Source organism: Saccostrea echinata, unplaced genomic scaffold, assembly GCF_033153115.1.
Source record: "Saccostrea echinata isolate AGI-Se365-2 ecotype Australia unplaced genomic scaffold, CSIRO_AGI_Sech_v1 ptg000001l, whole genome shotgun sequence".
Classification (NCBI taxonomy): Eukaryota; Metazoa; Mollusca; class Bivalvia; order Ostreida; family Ostreidae; genus Saccostrea; species Saccostrea echinata.
Genome location: NW_026889750.1, coordinates 6,253,903 through 6,273,945, shown reverse-complemented (window position 1 = coordinate 6,273,945; position 20,043 = coordinate 6,253,903). Strand labels below are relative to the sequence as shown.

The 20,043-nt window shown below is 33.4% G+C and overlaps 1 protein-coding gene and 1 long non-coding RNA gene across 2 annotated transcripts; both read right to left on the bottom strand.

Moving 5' to 3' along the window:
- Positions 1-332: 332 nt before the first annotated feature.
- LOC133184290 (uncharacterized) lies at positions 333-863 on the bottom strand. The gene is made up of 2 exons (XR_009720807.1): positions 702-863; positions 333-552 (listed from the first exon to the last, which is right to left on the bottom strand). It is a non-coding gene; the product is annotated as an uncharacterized LOC133184290 (long non-coding RNA).
- Positions 864-1,187: 324 nt separating this feature from the next.
- Positions 1,188-19,436, bottom strand: LOC133180961 (integumentary mucin C.1-like). Its single transcript, XM_061315441.1, has 4 exons — positions 19,394-19,436; positions 10,353-10,439; positions 9,387-9,503; positions 1,188-1,339 (listed from the first exon to the last, which is right to left on the bottom strand). The coding sequence occupies exons 1-4, from the start codon at positions 19,434-19,436 to the stop codon at positions 1,188-1,190; spliced, it is 399 nt and encodes a 132-aa protein (XP_061171425.1).
- Positions 19,437-20,043: the final 607 nt, after the last annotated feature.

Genomic DNA, 20,043 nt, shown 5'->3' with positions numbered 1-20,043 from the left:
TTTATTTGAAAATGGTTTTAATCTTTTTAAAAAGAATCTTACAGTATATTTTTTTGCTAGAAATTTCAAACAGAGTCATCAATATTACAAAATTTTACAATCAACTAAATTTTTTGGTCTTAGTCGTAAATTTTTTGTAAAACGGGCTCCAGGGTTTTACAGCACTATCTCTAGTTCCTCTTATGCAAAAAACGTCTTACACACCATGAGAAAACTCAGATGATATGTCTATGGGATAAATACTTTTCAACTGTCATTTGGGTATGGAACATTTAAGAAATTGTCTAGAATTAGTTCAGCGTTTCGGGGTCTCTGTTAATTGAACTCATGTGAAAATTGTACGATTCTGTTTATTATTCTCATAAATGATTTCATGCTTTAGAATAATAGGTGGATTTATCCGGAACCTGTCCGGCATTACATCCATCTGTTACACAACAAAAATGGCAGCTGTACTGTCCTGACATAGGAACACTTCCGTAGTGCAGACAGTAGTCTAAATCAGACGTCTGGTGGAGCCATTTATTTCGACACTCCTGCTCCGACACGCATCTAGTAGACGAAAATCGTAACATGTCAAAACTGCGAGATTTGATTTTTCAATTCAGGTGATACCTATATTTAAATATCTGAGATATTTCCTTTCAAATGAGAATTAGTTTGCTAATTCTAAGGGAAAATAACTTAGATTTTCCACATACCTTTTAAAGGTTTTAGGATAAGCACTTCCATCGTGGACGATATCAGTCATACAGAAATCCTCGCCCGGTGCACAGTTCTGTAAATTACCCAAGTAGATGGTCCTCGTGTCACATGGCAAAGAGTTATTAGCGTTTCCACACGTGTGACACTTTCTAACTGCATCAGTAAAAGAAAACGAAAAAAAATTTAAACACAACTTTTTAAAATAATATTGAGATACGTATATCTTTTAAAGTATATTTTTATTGATAATTCTGGCAATATACTACTTATAATTAGCATTCTTACTATAATTGCAGGAATATACACTGAATCACATTCAAGTAAAAAGAAATTTGCAATTACAATTTTTTTGGTTTGTTTCGGGGTTTTTTTAAAGTACCATATTTTGTAAAGAAGAGGGGTTATTCATTTCCTGAAACATAGCATTGGTGGTTTTTCATTGTAATAAGTCGTATGCTATACTTATTATAAGTTACATATCTTTAAAAGTTTGGAAAACCTAAATGTGTAGTTGTTGGGCCTGTTGTTGTTGTTGTTGTTGTTGTTGTTGTTGTTAATGTTGTTGTCCTCTTAGGTGTTGTTTGTTTTGTGGTTGACACTGATGTTGAAGTTGACGATGTCGTTGTAGGAGGAACTGTGGATGTATAAATCTTTTATTCCTGTATTTTATATTATACTATTTATTTTGAGCAAACTTGGAGCATTTTTTTTACATTTATACTGTACGAATACAAAATAGAAAAATTATTGCTCAGTTTTTTTTGTATTGAAAGCTTTCATAAATGTTGCATTAGGCTGAGAAAAGAAAGGTTTTCCTACAGATTATTATATAGTATTATGCTTTTCTATGACTTAATTAATTAAACATCATAGGTAATAATGATAAAAGTTAGACTCGATATCGGACTTAAACTGTAGGTGGAGTAGCCTTTGAAAAAAGAAATCACAGAGAATTCTATTTTAGTACCCATAGAACTTTCTGCGTCTGATGAACATAATTAGGTATTTTATCCCTTTCTCTAGAGATCTGAGATCTTTGACATATCATTAAAAAGTAATTTCTTAACTTTTTTAGTTACAAAGGATATTTCACATAATATATACCAGTTTGTAGGAATTTTTTAAGATGATATTAAATGACCATTCAGATACCTTCCGACTGCCCTTACTTGTGGGAATACTGGTCAAAGATGAAATAAGTATTAAATTTTATTGAATTTAATCTTCTTGCTTAAGAATTGCAATAATGTATGTTGAAATAAGGAATTTTGAATATACTCACAAAAGAGCGTTATACTGAGCTTAATCATCTGAAATTCTTTCAATTCCGCTAATATATGTGATGAATTTTAAGGGTTTGCTCAGTAACGGGTTGTTTTTTTTTTCATTTTCGAGCAGTATTTCTTGGTTTTTGCTTATTTTAAACACATCTATGCATCCCATCACATTTTAAAGTCAGATATGGGGTCATAATATTAAAGAGGATAAACAGCAGCTAAATTGTCTTAAATGTTGACCTTGTTAAATCTATTTTTAGGAGATACAAAATTCAGCCTTAAATTGCAAGTACTTATCAATTCTGAAGTGCTGCAATTATTACGACTTATACCTAGGTCACATTTATTAAAAGCCGATGTTTGGGCGACCAATTCTTTTTCGTATCGTCAGCTAATAAAGCTCTCGGCCGACACTAGTGTCAGGCGTCGCAGAGTACTCACATTGATTCCTAGGAAAACCCATGCCTTTAAAAGTTAAAAATTTTATAAGTAGGCCAACCGTCGCCCGATACTCGTTTGCTGAGCCGCAGTTTGATTTTCATCGTCAGCCGACATTTAAACCCCAGTCACATTTTCAATCAGATTACTGATACAGTACTGATAGACAGGGTCAAATAATAAACTTCATTATTCTACAAATTTTATTACTGCATGTTGAATTTTTTTTTGTAAGGCTTTGATACCAACTAAATGTTTTTGTATAATATTAACATATTTTTTTTTTAAAAACTGTGAAAAATATATCCTTACGTTTTTCAATTACACTGTATAATAAATTAATCAGTAATCACTAGTCAAAAAACCTTTTTGAATTGTTCGAATTTCAGTAGGAATTATATGACATTTCCGGAATTAAACAATCGATGATGCGTACGCAGTCTTGTATTATGCAGCCGATTAGTTTGTATACTATTATTTTTTCATGTTAAAATTTTCAAGACGCTTCTTTAATTTGAGTAAGAAAATCTTCATATCACTCTCTTTGGTTTGATCTAGAGTGTTTGTATTTTAATCAAAACAATTTCTGCACTCTTTCATTAAGCGTACATGTAGATTCAGTTCCTGTGTACTCCGCAAGACTTCCGTTTTGATGTCTCAACTGACATTTTGCTTATAGACGGGGTCACGTTACCCCGTCTAAAAACGACCAACGGCCGACGTTTTGGGGGGCAAAAATAGGATTCTTCGAGCAAGAGTCGGCTGTTCATCGGCCATTGTCTTGCCCGATTTTGACCTCTTTTTTCATCGGCCGACCAATTTGTGTCTGTCGGTCCATGTTGTGATTTTTTCTGCGTCGGTGGCCGATTCCTTCAATTGAAGCAGTCGTTGAATAGTCTTTCGAGCAACCTTCGATCATCGTCTGACCATCAGCAGACTTTTTGTTAAGTCGGTCGTCGGTCGGTCGACATTTAGGAATTGGGTTTTCGTAAATGACTGCCGACGGTGAAAATCAAATTGCGCTTTGGCGAACGATGATCGAGAGACTGTTGGCCGACTTAGAATTATTTAATTTTTGAAAATCATCAGTGTTCTTAGGAATTAATGTGACTGTTCCGCGTCGCCCGATACCAGTGTCGGCCGATGATACAAGAAAAATTTGGTCGCCCGACCATCGGCTTGAATGTGACCTAGGTATTACAAAAACCGAATCCCTGAATCTCGATCGACTGACTTAATAAACTGTCTTCTGATGGTCGGACGATGATCGAAGGTTGGTCGACGGACTATTCAACGACTGCTTCATTTGAAGGAATCGGCCACCTACGCAGAAAAAATATAACTTGGCCCACAAAATTGGTCGGTGTACGAAAAAAGATGTCAAAATCGGGCAAGACAAGGCCCGATAAACTGCCGACTATCGCCCGAAGAATCATATTTTTGCCTCAAAAATGTTGGCCGTTAATCGTTTTTGGAAATATGATTGGTTTTTTATAGACATATAACATGATTATTCAAATAAAGTCTCAAATATAAAATTCTGAAAGACAAAATCCACAAAAAAATACAAGAATGATTTTTTATTATAATTATGTATATCTTTGTTACTAGCATCATTCAAAAAATATTAAAATTAAGTGAGCTTAAATAAAATATGTAACTTGTGATTATATGTATTTTAATCACAACGACACACACTATTAAAACAATATGTAAAAAAAAAATGATGTTAGCAATATCAGTATATTTTCAAAAATTACAAAATACAGCTACGTACATTTCAATTTTAAACACCAACAGAATTTTCTTTGTCAAGTAGAATATAGAAAAATACTTATAATTTTCTTTCCTTACAAGAAATATCATACATTTTTTTTGCAGGTTTCATATATCTTTTTTGTGCCACTTGTTAAAACAATGTTTCTCACATTTGATAAGCTTATAGAAACCTCTTTATCCTATGTGGACAATGCAAAAAAGTTTTGTAACTTGGAATCCCTTTTTCAAATAAATACTTTTTTCATTACAATCCTTTCATTTAATTTATGTTCCACGCATTTGTTAGCCATATTTGATATGAAACACTTTACCTAATCTTTCAAGCAATACTAGTTATTGAAAATGGAAACTATTCAAGAAGAAATCAAGCTATTCAAAGTACAATTTGTAAACTGGTTTTACTTTGTTGAGAAAAAATATGATAGCAAGTAAATTGGGAAAGCAGTACTTTCCTCCAGTCCAAGTATTAAATTGACAAACCAACAGCTCCCATACATTTCTGGTAAGCTCTGGCTAATAAGGTTTTTAAAATTCTTTCCTCGCTCAAGTTAATCTGAATTACAATGTAAAATCACAAAAAGTCCTGGCTGAACAGTGATACAGAGATGACATAATAATAACCACTATAAAATTTCTCTTTTGAACAAATACAATCCATATTTTTGATGCCATAAAAATCAACTTATCTTACTTTCTTCCCTACCTGTAATTTAACTGGAAAAATATACCCTTTGACACGATTTTTTTCTCTTTTAAGATTTCTCTGACTAAGAAGTATAAAAACAATCATTAAACCTCGTAATCTTGATTATAAAAATGACGTTATGTAATGGTAGTGCTAGTATTTAAAAACTTTAATTCTAAATCAGACTTGAAAACCACAGCGCTTTTGCTTTGAGGCCACCATTCTTTCATCAACAGCTACTTCTCTTAAAGACTGGAGGAACTCCTTAGACTTGTTGACATGGTCAATGTACGGCTGTATTCAACTTACTACCTTCTATCTTGTTGTAAACCAGAAGTCTCTGACGGGACTGTAGCTCTTTTGGTTTGTATTTTTAACAAAGAAAGAGAAAAGAAGCACTTAGACTTGAAACTTTAAAACAGCAATAAAAAGAATATCCTTTGTTTAATCTTTTTTTTGTGGCAAGAATTATTGCGATCAGACAGTGAGAATGAAACTGTAGGAGTAGCCTTTTGAAAGAATTTTACAGAAATTTCTATTTTTAGTAACCATAGCAACATCATTCATTAAAAAAATGGTAAAGACAATTATATATCTCAATGTAGTCTACCTACATACCAATTTCTACTAAAATCAGATCAAACTGTAGGAGTAGTGTTTTGAAAGTTTTTTCACAGAAATTTCTATATTAATTAGCCATGGCAACACCGTTCATCAAAATCCAAAAGGGTTAAATAGAATAATTTATCTTAGTGTAGTCAACTCGTGCGCCAAATTATATTTCAATCATACCAAAAGTGTAGAAGGAGTAGCGTTTTGAAATTAAAATCACAGAAATTTCTATTTTTAGTAACCATGGCAATACCATCCATTTAAATAAAAAACCAATATTTAGAATTATGTATCTTAGTGTTCTCTACTTGTGTGCCAATTGTATTGAAATCAGACCCAAAACTGTAGGAGGAGTAGCGTTTTGAAAAATTGTTAACAGACGGACAGACAGACAGAAGGAAAGACGACGAACACCTTACTATCGCATAAGCACTTCTCGTCTTTGATCAGTAGAGCTAAAAATGATGTGGAAAAAAAAAATCAGTTCATACAATTGAATATGTACTTCAAAATAGGACACGTGAATTTACATATAAAGAATTAACACATTATTTTAACTTTCCTGGTAAAATTACATGTAGCGAATATATGTAAATGTGATACATGTAGTTTAATAGTTTATGAATTAAATTTTACAAACTTTTGTGAATGCAATCTGAAAAGATGCAGTTAGAAGTTTACAAGCAATTTTATGGTACAGCAATATTCACTATATTTACTACCCTATCTGTAGGTTTTTGTCCCATACAGATAGAAAGCAGTTGTTCGCGGGGCATAATAACATCTTGTTCTCCCCAATGCATGATTGGATTTACTGCAAGTGGGTCATCAAAGCGAAGTACTGAAAACTATGGTCCAGTACCCTAAAAATTCAGTGTGTTATGCAAAAAATTACTCTCTATAACTATGCCAAGTTTGATTTTACTTTGAATGTTACTTAGGGGTGATTATCAAAATTTAAACACTTCAGAACAACACAAAATTATAAGCTAAACAAGTTTCAGTCTAATATATAACGGCTTATACATTATATTCAACCTTGTAGATCTATGTTGCTGTCATTAGAATATGAATTATTGCATTTTAAAACCAGTTTTAAACTCTTCAATCAATACTTACTCACCTTTGATACTAAAGGAATGGCTGTTTTAACTGATGAATTTATATCATGTCGTCCTTCATCGTTAAAAAAATCATGGAAATCGATGTTCTTCGTGTTTGCTGCTAACTTCACCGGAAACGATTCGTATGATGAGTCGGTGTAAATGTGAGATTTAAATTGTGGTTGTTTAAAGGTTGTTTTAATTAAATTTTAAGTTTATATACGCCTGATTGTATATATTATAAAGAATATATAAAACACACAGCAATATAAATTCTTCATTTTGATACAGAAATGTTAAAGGAATATTTTTTCATGAATATTATGATTATTGTATATGTAAAACAGATAATTAAGTTCATCGTGTTAAAATGACTATTCTTCACTAAATGTATAAAAATATAGTTACTCTTTATAATTTTTTTTATGTATAAAGCATTTATTTCATTCAAAACAATTTGTTTAGTCTGGTACCCTTCCAACAATTCCGTTCGTGTACACTCCACAGTCCTCAATGTAGAGTGCACGAACAAAATTTTGGGAAGGGTATCAGACTACGAAGGTGGTCCAATAAGTAATACAACATACGGTATATCATAATAAGTTTGAAGCAGTTAATTTTAATTTTTTTTCACACTAGAAAAGTTCTATTTAAGAACTCCTATAAACACCAAAAACCGCTTTTTTTCTTTTGTCTTCGCAAAGAAATTCACTTCACTGAGCTGAAAACTGTTTAAAAAAGGTCTCTGCCAAGAAGATGAAAATGAATGCTTATGTGAAAACCGCGGTTCATTTTTTTTGAAAATCGCGTCAGAATCCCATGTGTTTAGTATAATGAATTGTTGCGGGATTATTTTTTTAATTTCTTTTTCAATTTTTTTTCCCACATTAGAAAGGGCTGTCAAAGGCTGCTTTGAAACGATTTTTCAAAGAAAGATTGCATGAAGCTAGAGTAACACTGTAAGAATGGTACTGTAAATCAGCAATTCCATATTTCATTTTATGGTTGTTCTTTTATAAACACAGTTTATGACCGGTTACTTATCATAGACATTCATAAAAAATATTTATTTATTTGATATAGCTGGACTTTCGGTCTATTGTAAAGCTCTCCACTGTATTAATAAAACAAAACATATTCTGTATAAAACTGAAGTGTAGCAAAGCAGTTTTCCACAAATGTTTGTTAAGTAACAGGACTTTTACCGTTTTTGAATAAAACTTACAAAAGTCTTCCCTCAGATTTGTTCAGGTTATGGACGCCATTTTGAATTTTCTGAGAAAATATGGAACACCCTTAGCAAAACCTCTCCTTAGCTCTAATCTTTCCCGCAACTGGTTACAAGATCTGACGAAGTAATTCCAGCATGTTCTGCAACACCACCCACTATTCTTATGTGAGTGTCAACCTTGTCACTTTCTCACAGCAACGTTTTTTTACCAAATATTTCGTGCAATTTCCATAATAACATGCTTTGCCTTTCACACTCTTAAACCACCTTAGAAACTCGAGAGCTCCTGAATAATACTCCAAATGATAGACTTTAGTCTACATGTATGAAAACTTTCTTCCAACTGGCCATTGTGTCCGTTTGCGGACACCCAAGTACTGTAGATTCCTAAATATTCGCGAGGAATTAATTATCGCGTAATTACGCGAGAACCATCTCTTGCGAAATAAAATTACTCGTTTTTATTTTTATTGTGCTGAAATCCATGTAAAATCAGTTGATCAACCATCCATTCCCGAATTATTGTTCTTGCGATTTGACGTTTAAGGGCCATTTCGCGATATTAAGTACCCGCGTAAAATAAGGAATCTACAGTAATGAATGAAAGTTGGCGTTAAAATTTTGCTGAAAGCATGTCTTTTATGGTCAGTTAGCTAAACACGCAGGATTCTGGCGTCATTTTCGGAGTTTTTAGGTCATAAAATTTACAAAGTTACGTCACAGTATGTGTTTATATTTTCTGATCTTTTCAATGATCTCAAACTCACTTACTTCCATTAAACATTAAATTTTTCATCAAAAATTTCTCAGAACTTTTTAAATGTCCTTCGTATTGAGGAAAGATAATCATATTTTCTGCAAGGAAAGTTCAAATACCCAGGGTGATTTTATTGTAGCTGACATGCTGCTGCAAATAGGCTTAGAGAAGAAAAGAAAAATTGAAGATAGGAACATTTACAGAGTTTTGCCATACCCCGTATTGGATAGATTTCCGTCATTTTCTTGTACCAAAAAACGTAAGAATAGCATCAAAGACACTACCGTTTAAGATCTGACGTGGTTTGTTCTATCCATCAGTGCCTTTTTGGTTTACCCCCAAAAAAGAGTATGCAGAGGTGTTCTAATTATGAATAAAGAGACTTGAGACATATACAAATGTTAACAGGGAATAGTTATAAGGCTTACTAGATATATAAAGAAACTGAATTTTGTGTTTATTATTTTATTTTTTGATGACCTTTTGAACTACCCATTGAACGACCCTCATGTAGTCGTATTCCAGAATGTGACACAATGAATCGACCTTGACTCTATTCATTGATAGGCCCCAAATTTTCTAAGGAAGTCAAAAATTCAAAATATCGTACATGCAATGCTTGACTGAGACCATATAAACCAAGGTCCTGTGTCGCAGTAGGTGCTAGCACGAAAAAAAGATCCCTCACAGCTCAAAGGCCATTAGTGCGAAGAACAAATCTAAATTTTCAGCCTTCCATCGGCGTTTTAATATAAGCGAAAACTTCTCGAACGGACGTTAAACAAACAAACCTACAAACCTATGCAGGTACACCTGTGATTATGACATTGTCCAACTTTCTGATTCGGGCAACCAGAACATTCAGTGCTTCTGGAACACTGCTGGATGGTAGTTGGCTTGGTGGTTGTTGGCAAGGCTGCAGTGAAAATGTATAGTAAATTCTTACAAGATAAAAAAAAAACTAGTAACCTGTATAATTTCCTTTGAATTACTCTACAAACAATTGCATTATTTAAGCTTTTGCATTAGCCCCTTTTTTCTTTAAAGTTACAGAAAGAGTCGAAGTCATGTGTTTCATTTAAGATATTTGTATCATACTGCAAGGTATCGCTTCAAACTTCGATTCTACATATGTGCTGAAATTATGTTGACTCTATATTATAAATCACTTGTTCAATTTTTTTTTCCATGTCCTAACTGAAAATATGTAACATAATTTAACATTGAAATGATTAAAATTTTGAAAGACCATATGAGGATTCATTAGTATTTAGTATGATATTGTACATACAATCATATAAACACTTCATAAGCACGGATTTTTACATCTTACAGTGGTGGTTTAGGAACGCACTAGTTGAACATAGCTATACTTTCACAATAACATTTCACTACCACCTTTATGCAATTACAGTGGCATTTCACTCATATAGATTCCATTCAGATACTTTTACATTGGCAGATACCATACAGATACCTTTATAGTAGCATTTCGTTATCAGACGTATACTTTTACATTGACATTTCGGTATCAGACATATACCTTTCCATTGACATTTTGCAATCATACATATAACTTTACATTGACATTTCGCTATCAGACATACGTGTATACCTTTACACTGACATTTCGCTATCAGACATACGCGTAAACCTTTACACTGTCATTTCGCTTTCAGACACACGCGTTTAACTTTACACTGATATTTCCCTATCAGACATACGCGTATACCTTTACACTGACATTTCACTATCAGACATATACCTTTACAGTGGCATTTATGGTGATGGCAGAACGGCCTGTAATTAGTGTGGCACGAATGATGTCTGCAGTCCGAGTCCTTGTGACATCCTGTTAGAAATAATGTTGAAATTGATTAAAAGGAAGATGAAGCACCTTGTATTGACCTTATAAAGGTAACCTAATAAACCAAAGCTTTATTCGGTCAATGCCCTGATAAAGCCTCGTGCACGTATTCCAACGTTCTAAAAGCATTGTGACGTCATGAATATTGCAATGTTTACGCCATGGCGTCTTAGTTTCAACTGCAGAGATGTACCTAAATCGGTTGAAAAAAGCCTGTTTTGGAGGTCCTGTAAAAGTGTGTTGCAGGATAAACAAAATACATGGAGACTGTCTTGAAATATAAGCGATACTTGGGCTCGGGTCGAAAACGTGATAGAGGGTTCGGCAAGCCTCGCCCTCTATCACGTTTTCTTACCCTCGCCCAAATATCGCTTATATTTCAAGACAGTAACCATGTATTTTATATTTATCTAGCTCTGGATAAGTTGTACATGTATTTCGTGTTTTAGTCCAAGTCAGTCGAGCGCTTTAAAAATTAAATCAACTGTCCTTAGGCTGAAGGAAATAAGAACAGAGGTTTATTCTAACAAGTTTAATTCATACAAGTTTAAAATGAAATAAATGAATGAATGATTCAAAAGTTTTAAAGAAATTTGGGGATATGAAAACTTTGACATCATTGAGCGGGTACATTTAAAACTTATAAAACATATTTTCCATTTAAAGAGCCGTACACCTTATGGTGTATGGAGAGACTGAGCGATTCCCATTGTATATTAATGTTTTTACAAGAATGATCTCTTACTGGTTAAAATTACTTGCCTCGAATTCTTCAGAAAACAAAATAGATTGTGTTTTGTATAAATATCTATGTCTCAATATTTTTAAGGAGGTCCAAAAAATCCATGGGTGGATTTTATTTATAAAATTTTAACCTGTTGTGGATTCTCAAACATTTGGTATGAACAAAGTTCCAGTGGCAGGAATTGGGTACTTGATGCTGTGAAGCAAAGATTAAGCGACCAATTTATCCAAAAATGGCGCAGTGATATAAATAACTCATCAAAACGTCAAATTTACAAAATTTTTAAGAGTGATTTTTTAAGAGTGGTTTTTAAACCGCTATTTGGTATCAGTGATAACATCCTTAAAAGGGAATATTGACGACTACCCTCGCTCATCTCGAAAATCTTAAGCAGAATTTAATTCTAATGAATCAACTTCTTTATCAAAATTTTCCCGAACTTTTTCGTAGACCTCTGACTTTTCCCTTAGTTCTATAACACTCGGAACTCGAGAGTTACACGCTAGGTGTCGTTTTTGCATCACTTCCGTAATTTCTACTTTAACATTTCCAAATCTTGTTGCATTTTTCAAGTTTGACGATGAATACTCGGATTATTATGGAATGCCTGGGCAATTAAATAGCACGATAAAAGACAAAAATATCTACCGAAACAAGATATCATGACACATTTTGGTGACATATATTAGGTAAATGATATTTCGGGCCTGATATCCAAGAGGGGTCAAGTGTAAACAGATGGAAGTAACTTACCTTCTCTATTTTATAATACCGCAGGTTTGATTTTTTAGTAAAACGTTAATTCTGCGTTATTTTTTGGATTTTTCTTATGGAATACATTGTAAATGTGTACTAGAAAAATAATTTATGAAAAAAAATACATAAAAATATTTTTTTGACTTGTGAGATATATTCGGGGGGGGGGGGGGGGGGGTCCTGTCCACAAGTACCTGTGGTCACAATGAGTTACAGAGACGTTAATAAAAATGTAACGATATAGGGCAGCGAATAATTCAAACATTAAGTATATTATTGGTGCTTTTAAACTTGTAAAATGTAAATATATAAATGTAAAACATTGAACAGCATCAGGAAGAATCTTTTACACCCCAGATTTTGTAAAGCGCCAAATACACTTACCGTAAGTTTTCTGAAATTATGTCAACCAAAAATTCAAAATCTTTAAAAAAAAAAAAAAAAAAAAAAAAGCTTTGTATATTCGTATATAATATAAACGACACCGTCTGTCCTCCACAATTTATATGTCATCATCCCATTCTTTTCTTTTCTCATTGTATGTTTTTTGCTATACTCTGTATATATGTATATGCCTTTCATTTATGCTTTGTATCATGTATTTATTTATTATTTTTTCACAGTTATGACGACTTACTTCTATACTGTACCTCATGTACTACTGATGTTGGTGTGAGCGAAATAAATAAATGAATGAAACGAATGAATGAAAATCAGTGATTTAGTATGTGTAAATTACTCCATTAACATCACCACCATGGCCATTTTGCTGTCATTACAGACTGAAGAAACTTTTGTTTACATGTCACTGATCAATGTAAGTATTACATGTAGCATGATACGATCAAGTCCAGCACAGTCTCTTAATTGATTTATCAATATATAGCTTAAATTAGCTATATAGCTTACTAAGCTCTTCAGAATAACTTACATAATCAGTCAAATTCATTTGTTTCTTGTAAGATATCTCTATCATAAAGCGAAAGATTTATGAAAATTATGATTTCAGCGAAGATATGACAACTAAACTGCACTGCATAACAAGAAAAGACCGCACAATATAAGTGCCGGAAAAACAAGGTTGTATCTACCGTTTCGTTGTTACCGTGCATGTCAAGGTCACGCCACTTTTAGCGTAAACTTGTAAACAACATTGAATTGGAGCATGCAAAGGTGTGAAATATGTGCTAAAAATTTTTTTTTTGAATATTGTTTCAAAAATTTTGGTGTACCGACAATCATTTTTTGGTGCTTGAGACAATGGTAACTTCTTCAACTTTTCTGCGCACGCGTACTATAAGGAGGAAGAAGTAAAGGAATATTTTTGTGTTGGGCCATACAAAATTTTTTTTTTTCCATAAAGGTAGATTTTTTAGGTTCCGAAACCTGTAATTTTCTGAAACCTAATACTTTCAGGAATTGAACAAAAAAATGCACGGGTCATGCAAAAAATTTTTGTTTGTCAATTTTCCCGTTTGTGCGTCACGGTGTCCCTTTGATCAAGCAATTTTACCACACTTTTTTTCTTAAATATTTTATTTTTTCAGTATGTACAAAAAGTAGCATTTTGGTACACTGAAAGTATTCAACCTAGAACTCTTTTGAAAACTATATAATTTCCTCAAATTGCGTCATCTTGAGAGACTTTGTACTCAGAGTTCTAAAAATTTTATAGGGCTATATAAGGCAACTGATTTGTAACCACACAGTTACTTCTTGAATGAAAGGAGGTCAGTTCTGGTCAACAAGTTGATTGATTGGTAATGCTAATAATTCTAGTTAAATGTGAAGCATTCATACTTATCCATGCCTCAACGCACACAAGGGGTGTTTAGTTATCCAAACAAATTTACTATGAAAGTAAAAATAAAAGTATTTAAATGCTGCAATGTTAGAACCATCTTTGATTTGGGTTACTTTTTTGATAGTCTACATTACATATATAAATAGTCTAATACTTGCGACTTTTTCTCTATTTTTACCAAAGACATTTTTATGCAAAACTGCATATACACGGCCAGGAACACGTTAAGTTCCTAGACAGTACCGTTGTCATACTTATCCATGCCTCAACGCACACAAGGGGTGTTTAGTTATCCAAACAAATTTACTATGAAAGTAAAAATAAAAGTATTTAAATGCTGCAATGTTAGAACCATCTTTGATTTGGGTTACTTTTTTGATAGTCTACATTACATATATAAATAGTCTAATACTTGCGACTTTTTCTCTATTTTTACCAAAGACATTTTTATGCAAAACTGCATATACACGGCCAGGAACACGTTAAGTTCCTAGACAGTACCGTTGTCAGAAACCTTTAAAGTTAAGCACTAAAACTGGTTCGTTGTCATGAACATACAGGTGAGGTTATGATAAAATCCGTCCGGTGTCATGCAATATATATAAGAATTTATGCATGATGCCTAAATTTTAACGTTTTTGACAAATTCCAAGAATAAATTTGTATTTTGGGAAACAGATACAACATTCAGTATTCCATATAAAGATTTATGTATTTGATATCCACAATACATTTTGAGGAGTTTTGGTTGGCGATCACATGCCCATGTGTGAAGCCATGATTATGAGCTGGAAAATTATATATTTCTTATAATTAATTCATCGAAATGGTATCTTTATTCTAAAATATGAAGAGAAACTTCATTTTCAATGTATTAGGCAACTGACAGCCTTTTGTAGCTAACGTGTTTTAAGAAATCACAGTTTATAAGCAAAAAGTCCGTTGTCAGTACATGTTAAGTTTATCTGATCCGGTGTCATTTTTCTTAACATGTAAGTAAATCAATAAAATGCAACAGAAATGATCAAATATATGCTTAATTTAAAAGAAAACAAAGCATATTACAAATACATGTATATTTGAATCTCGGGGTCGTCTTAAAGCAGCTCACACCAACGTGCTAACTATTCTGTGATGTTTTTATTTTCAATTCATTTTCTCTTAGGAACCTGCGTCCTAGCTAGTATGTAAACATATACAATTCCTTGTATATCATCAGTATAACAAAATTAAAATGTTATGCTTAGGTCACATTTAAGCCGATGGTCGGGCGACCAGATTATTTTCGTATCGTCGCCTGAAAAAAACATGATCGGCCGACACTAGTATCGGGCGACGCAGAGTAGTCATATTAATTCCTAGGAACACTGATACTTTTAAAAGTAAAAAATTAATACTTATAAGTTGGCCAACCGTCACCCGATCATCGTTCGCTAGGCTGCAGTTTGATTTTCATCTTCGGTCAACAGTTGTACGAAAACCCAATTCCTAAATGTCGACCGACTGACGACCGACTTTAAAAACTATATGCCGATGGTCGGCCGATGATCGAAGGTTGGTGGACGGACTATTCAATGAGTGCTTCAATTGAATCGGCCACAGACGAAAAAAAAATAACTTGACCCGATTGACATGCATAAAATTGGTCGGCCGACGAAAAAAAGAGAGATAAAAATCGGGCAATACAACGGTCGATAATATGCAACTGATGTGGAAACATCCTCGGGTAATGTAGATTCAAGTTTGTTCAAATCATTACCTCCGGGGGTAGGATGGGGCCACAGTGGGCTATCAAAATTTTACATAGGATAACATAGGGAAAATCTTTTAAAATCTTCTCAAGAACAGCAAAGCCATGATTGGTCATATTTATATGGAAGCATCCTCAGGTAGTGTAGATTCAAGTTTATTCAAATCAAAGTTTAACATAGGAATACATAGGGGAAATCATTAAAAAATCTTTTTCTCAAGAACAACAAAGATTTGATTGGTCATAATAAAATAAAAGCATCCTCAGGTAATGTAGATTCAAATTTGTTCAAATCATGACCCAACAGAGGAGCAAAACAGGGGATCATAATTAAACAAAGGATTATAAAGGATATATCAATAAAAAAAATTCTTCTTTAAAAAACAAAGCCATTATCAGTCATATTACTTCAAAAGCATCTTTAGGTGGTGTAGATTCAAGTTTGTCTAAATCATACCCCCCCCCCCTCCACTTTAATATTTAAACTTTTGAATACCTAAGTGATTTCTGCTATTTCCGAACCAAAGTGCTCAGGTGAGCGATGTGGCCCATAGGCCTCTTGTTTTTGGTGGATTTGTGAATGTAATTGGTTTGTAAATCACATTGACGTATGCTATTTCATGCAGCGTGATTCATGTGATTGTGACGGTACATTTTGTCGTCCTATTCATATTGTCGCCGGTGACAATGTGTACAAACACTCACTGAGCATATTGCCGTCCATCAGTACATGTCGATTGACAATGCATGGCAATGTTTTCATATAGATATGACTAATCATTGCTTTGCTGTTGTTGAGAAGAAAAAGTTTAAAGAATTTTCCTATATATTCCCGTGTAAAACTTTGATCGCCCTTTGTGGCCCCAACCTAGGCCCACAGGTCATGATTAAAAGAAACTTGAATCTACACTACCTGAGGATGCTTCCATATAAACATCGCTAATCACGGGCCTACTGCTGTTCGCAATATTTGATCCAAAAATTTCAGAACGAGGAAAGGGGGGTGGTTCAGATTTTTTTTTTTTTTTTTTTGACAAACAAAAAATAAAATCGTTTGTGTGTGAAGGAGTGTTACTGTATAAGTTAAGTATATTATTTTATCATGAAATTTTACCTGTGGACAAAATTGAGAGTATATACAGGTTAAAAAATCAGAATTTACAAAGTCAAAGAAAAATGGAAAAAAAAAAAAAAAAAACAAACGGAGGGGGCAGGGTGGGATTGGGGAGGGGGTGGGATGCGCCAGTGCTAGATATAGATCCGCCATTGGTTCTTGAGAAGATTTTTAAAGAGTATACCGTATATTCTAACGGAAAACTTTTATCACCAATTGTTGCCCCATCCTACCTATGGGGGTCATGATTTTGGTTTTGTTTATGTTTGTTTGTTGTTTTAATATCCCTCTAGAAAATTTTTCACTCATAAGGAGACATCACCACTTGCCGTTGGAGGGCCAAAAATTTAGACCTATTCTCGGAACTCAGGGCCATTGAAAAGTGTGAGATCTTTTTCGTGCCAGAATCTAAAAAAATTAAAAGTATACTACATGTATGTACTTTCACATAAGTATCATCTCTTCTGATCCAGAAGTTCTTGAGAAGAAAATTTTGAAAGAATTATTCTTAGATATTTCATTAAAACTTTGCTCACCTATTGTAGCCCCACCCTTTCACAGACATGATCTGAATAAAAATGAATCTACACTTAATAATAAAGCTTTCACATAAGTTTCAACTTTTCTGACACAATGCTTCTCGAGAAGATTATTTAAAGATGTCACTAAATTTTCATTAATTCTTAACTATACATGTACTTTCTTGAAAGAGGGCATGACCATTAATTTGAACAAACTTGACTCCCTTTATCCATATTTGCTTTCTGGTAAGTTTGGTTGAAAATGAAATTAGTCAGTAGTTCCTAAGAAGAAGCTGAAAATGTGAAAAGTTTAGAGACAGACAGACGGACGACACAAGAAATGTGATCAGAAAAGCTCACTGAAGCTATCAGCTCAGTGAGCTAAAAATGTGTCAACCCCTACACCAATATATAGGCACTTACAAGTATGAGAATTAAGCAAAAAGATGAATTCCAGATAACAATTCTACTGAACAAATAACTTTCAATCTCATATCCATGTATATATAACGAGAATAAATAATAGACTGATTTTTCAGATATCTCAAGAATTATGGTATTTTGACATATCAGAGTCATGTAAACTAATGCTGGACACAGTTTTCTGAGCAACACCATTTCTCCCTACAGTATTGCGAGTAATGCTAAATAAATACAACTTGTTTACTTATTTATCAGCCAAACACTTTGTCCTTTTGTCTGTCTAGCTCTCTCTCTCTCTCTCTCTCTCTCTCTCTCTCTCTCTCTCTCTTCACGACCGTAGTAAATATTCAACACACCACATCGGCGATAAAATGTGCCAATAGTCACAGTACATATTGTCGTCGACGACAAAACGTGCCGATACTTGACTGTACATTTTGTCTTCCATTACGCAGGAGGAAGAAAAAGGTTCGTCTCGGTACAAATTGTCGTCGGCGACAATATGTATCGATGGACAACGATATGTGCAGTCAGGGTAGGTACATTTTGTCGCCGACGACAATATGTACAAAACGACAATTTGTACCGTCACACCTCTCTTTTTGATGGCATGCTTAACGATACCTAAAACAACATAAGATTGTCCTTCGTAGTGTATACAATACAGTAGCGACAACGGACCGATGACAACGGACTGAATTTTCGTATCTTGTCATGACAACGGACAAAAATTTAAATAAATCAAAATTTTCAGTTTTAATTTGTTCTCAATTTTTCTGTAAAGGCATACAACATATCTTGATACTGTCTGCACCAATTGGTGTGTATATTATATTCTATTTACAAAAAATATAACATCTCGGAAGGAAAATGAATAAAATCCACATGTGTTTTCAACAGGGTTTAATATCGCCAACGCAAACTCCTCTTTTATTACTTGTTTTTAACGGCTGAAATTCATACAGCACCAAATAAAGTATCAGCCCTGTTTCCCATTGCAATTTCAGACATTGTTATAGAAAATTTAACTTGAAAAATGAAAAACTTCTCACAACCTGTCTTCTCAAGTCATGACACCGGACGGATTTTATCATAACCTCACCTGTATGTTCATGACAACGAACCAGTTTTAGTGCTTAACTTTAAAGGTTTCTGACAACGGTACTGTCTAGGAACTTAACGTGTTCCTGGCCGTGATGTAGCTCCATCAAGCTATTTTGAAAACTTTAATAAAGCTATATATAGCTAATTCAAGGTATATAGGTAATGCAAGAGATTAAGCTGGACCTGATGATCATATATGATAATTATAATATAAAAGAAACAATATTTTAAAATCTTTCTCTCAAGAGAAACAAGACGATGATTAATCGTTTTAAAATACTTAAATATCCTCAGAATGTGCAGATTATTCAATGTTAACATGATAGTAAAACCAGATATATTTGTAAAACACTGATGTCCCCATATGGTATCTCTTGGTTAAAGTTTCTCAAATGAATCTTGTTTAATGCATGATAACGTACCTCTTTTTAGGGGAGGGGGGAGAAAAACTTATTAAGCTAGCAATGCACAAATTAAGTATTACTGTGGAACGTTTCGTCATGCCTTAACATGTCTTGATTTTAAAAGCAACTTTGAGTGATTGATTATTTTTTATTCATATATGTAGGATGGGAGAAGGCGCAAAGAAATTAACTGCTAAATGCTTAGCTATTATTTAACCATGTCAGCTGTTTAATTACATATTAACGGTAAAATTTAATAAATGAGTACTACAATCAGAGATTAAAAACTTTAGGTATCAGATTCCTTTTCAAACTTACCGTGATCATCATCATCATCATCATCATCATCATCGTCCGCCATTGCCGTAAGGCACAAACCTTCCACATGAAACAAAATATTACATATGAATAAATATCCTCATGATTATTATTAGTGTGATTTTAAGGGAGAGAAAAAGAGAGTGATGTGAAGTTGTAGGTGTACTTTTATCGGATAGAAGTATACGTAACCTTTTATATTATCAGTGATAATAATATAGTGTAGGATATATATGATACTATTACTTGAATATAAGTTTTAATGGCCAAATGACCACTGTCGATATAAAAGTTCAGTACATGTATATCAGAAATATATACTATGACGTAATGGTGGTGATAAAATCTACTAGTTTGTTATTTCTAGAGGAAAGTGTAGGCTGTTGCATCAATTATTTGATAACAATTTTGAGTAATGACAAAATTCAGAAATAATTTTCCGCAAAACAGAACTTTAAAAGAATTGTGCAAAATTTTGTATTACCTGCAAAGGAGATCAAAATAAAAACCAGCTTCTTCTTCATTATAGCCTACATGTATTAATATCCAAATAGTCTAAATAGGACACCATGAGGCTTACCGCGGGGTTGTCCAATCAAACAGCATAAGAGATCCATGATATATATAAAGTAAGACATTTATTTCAACTC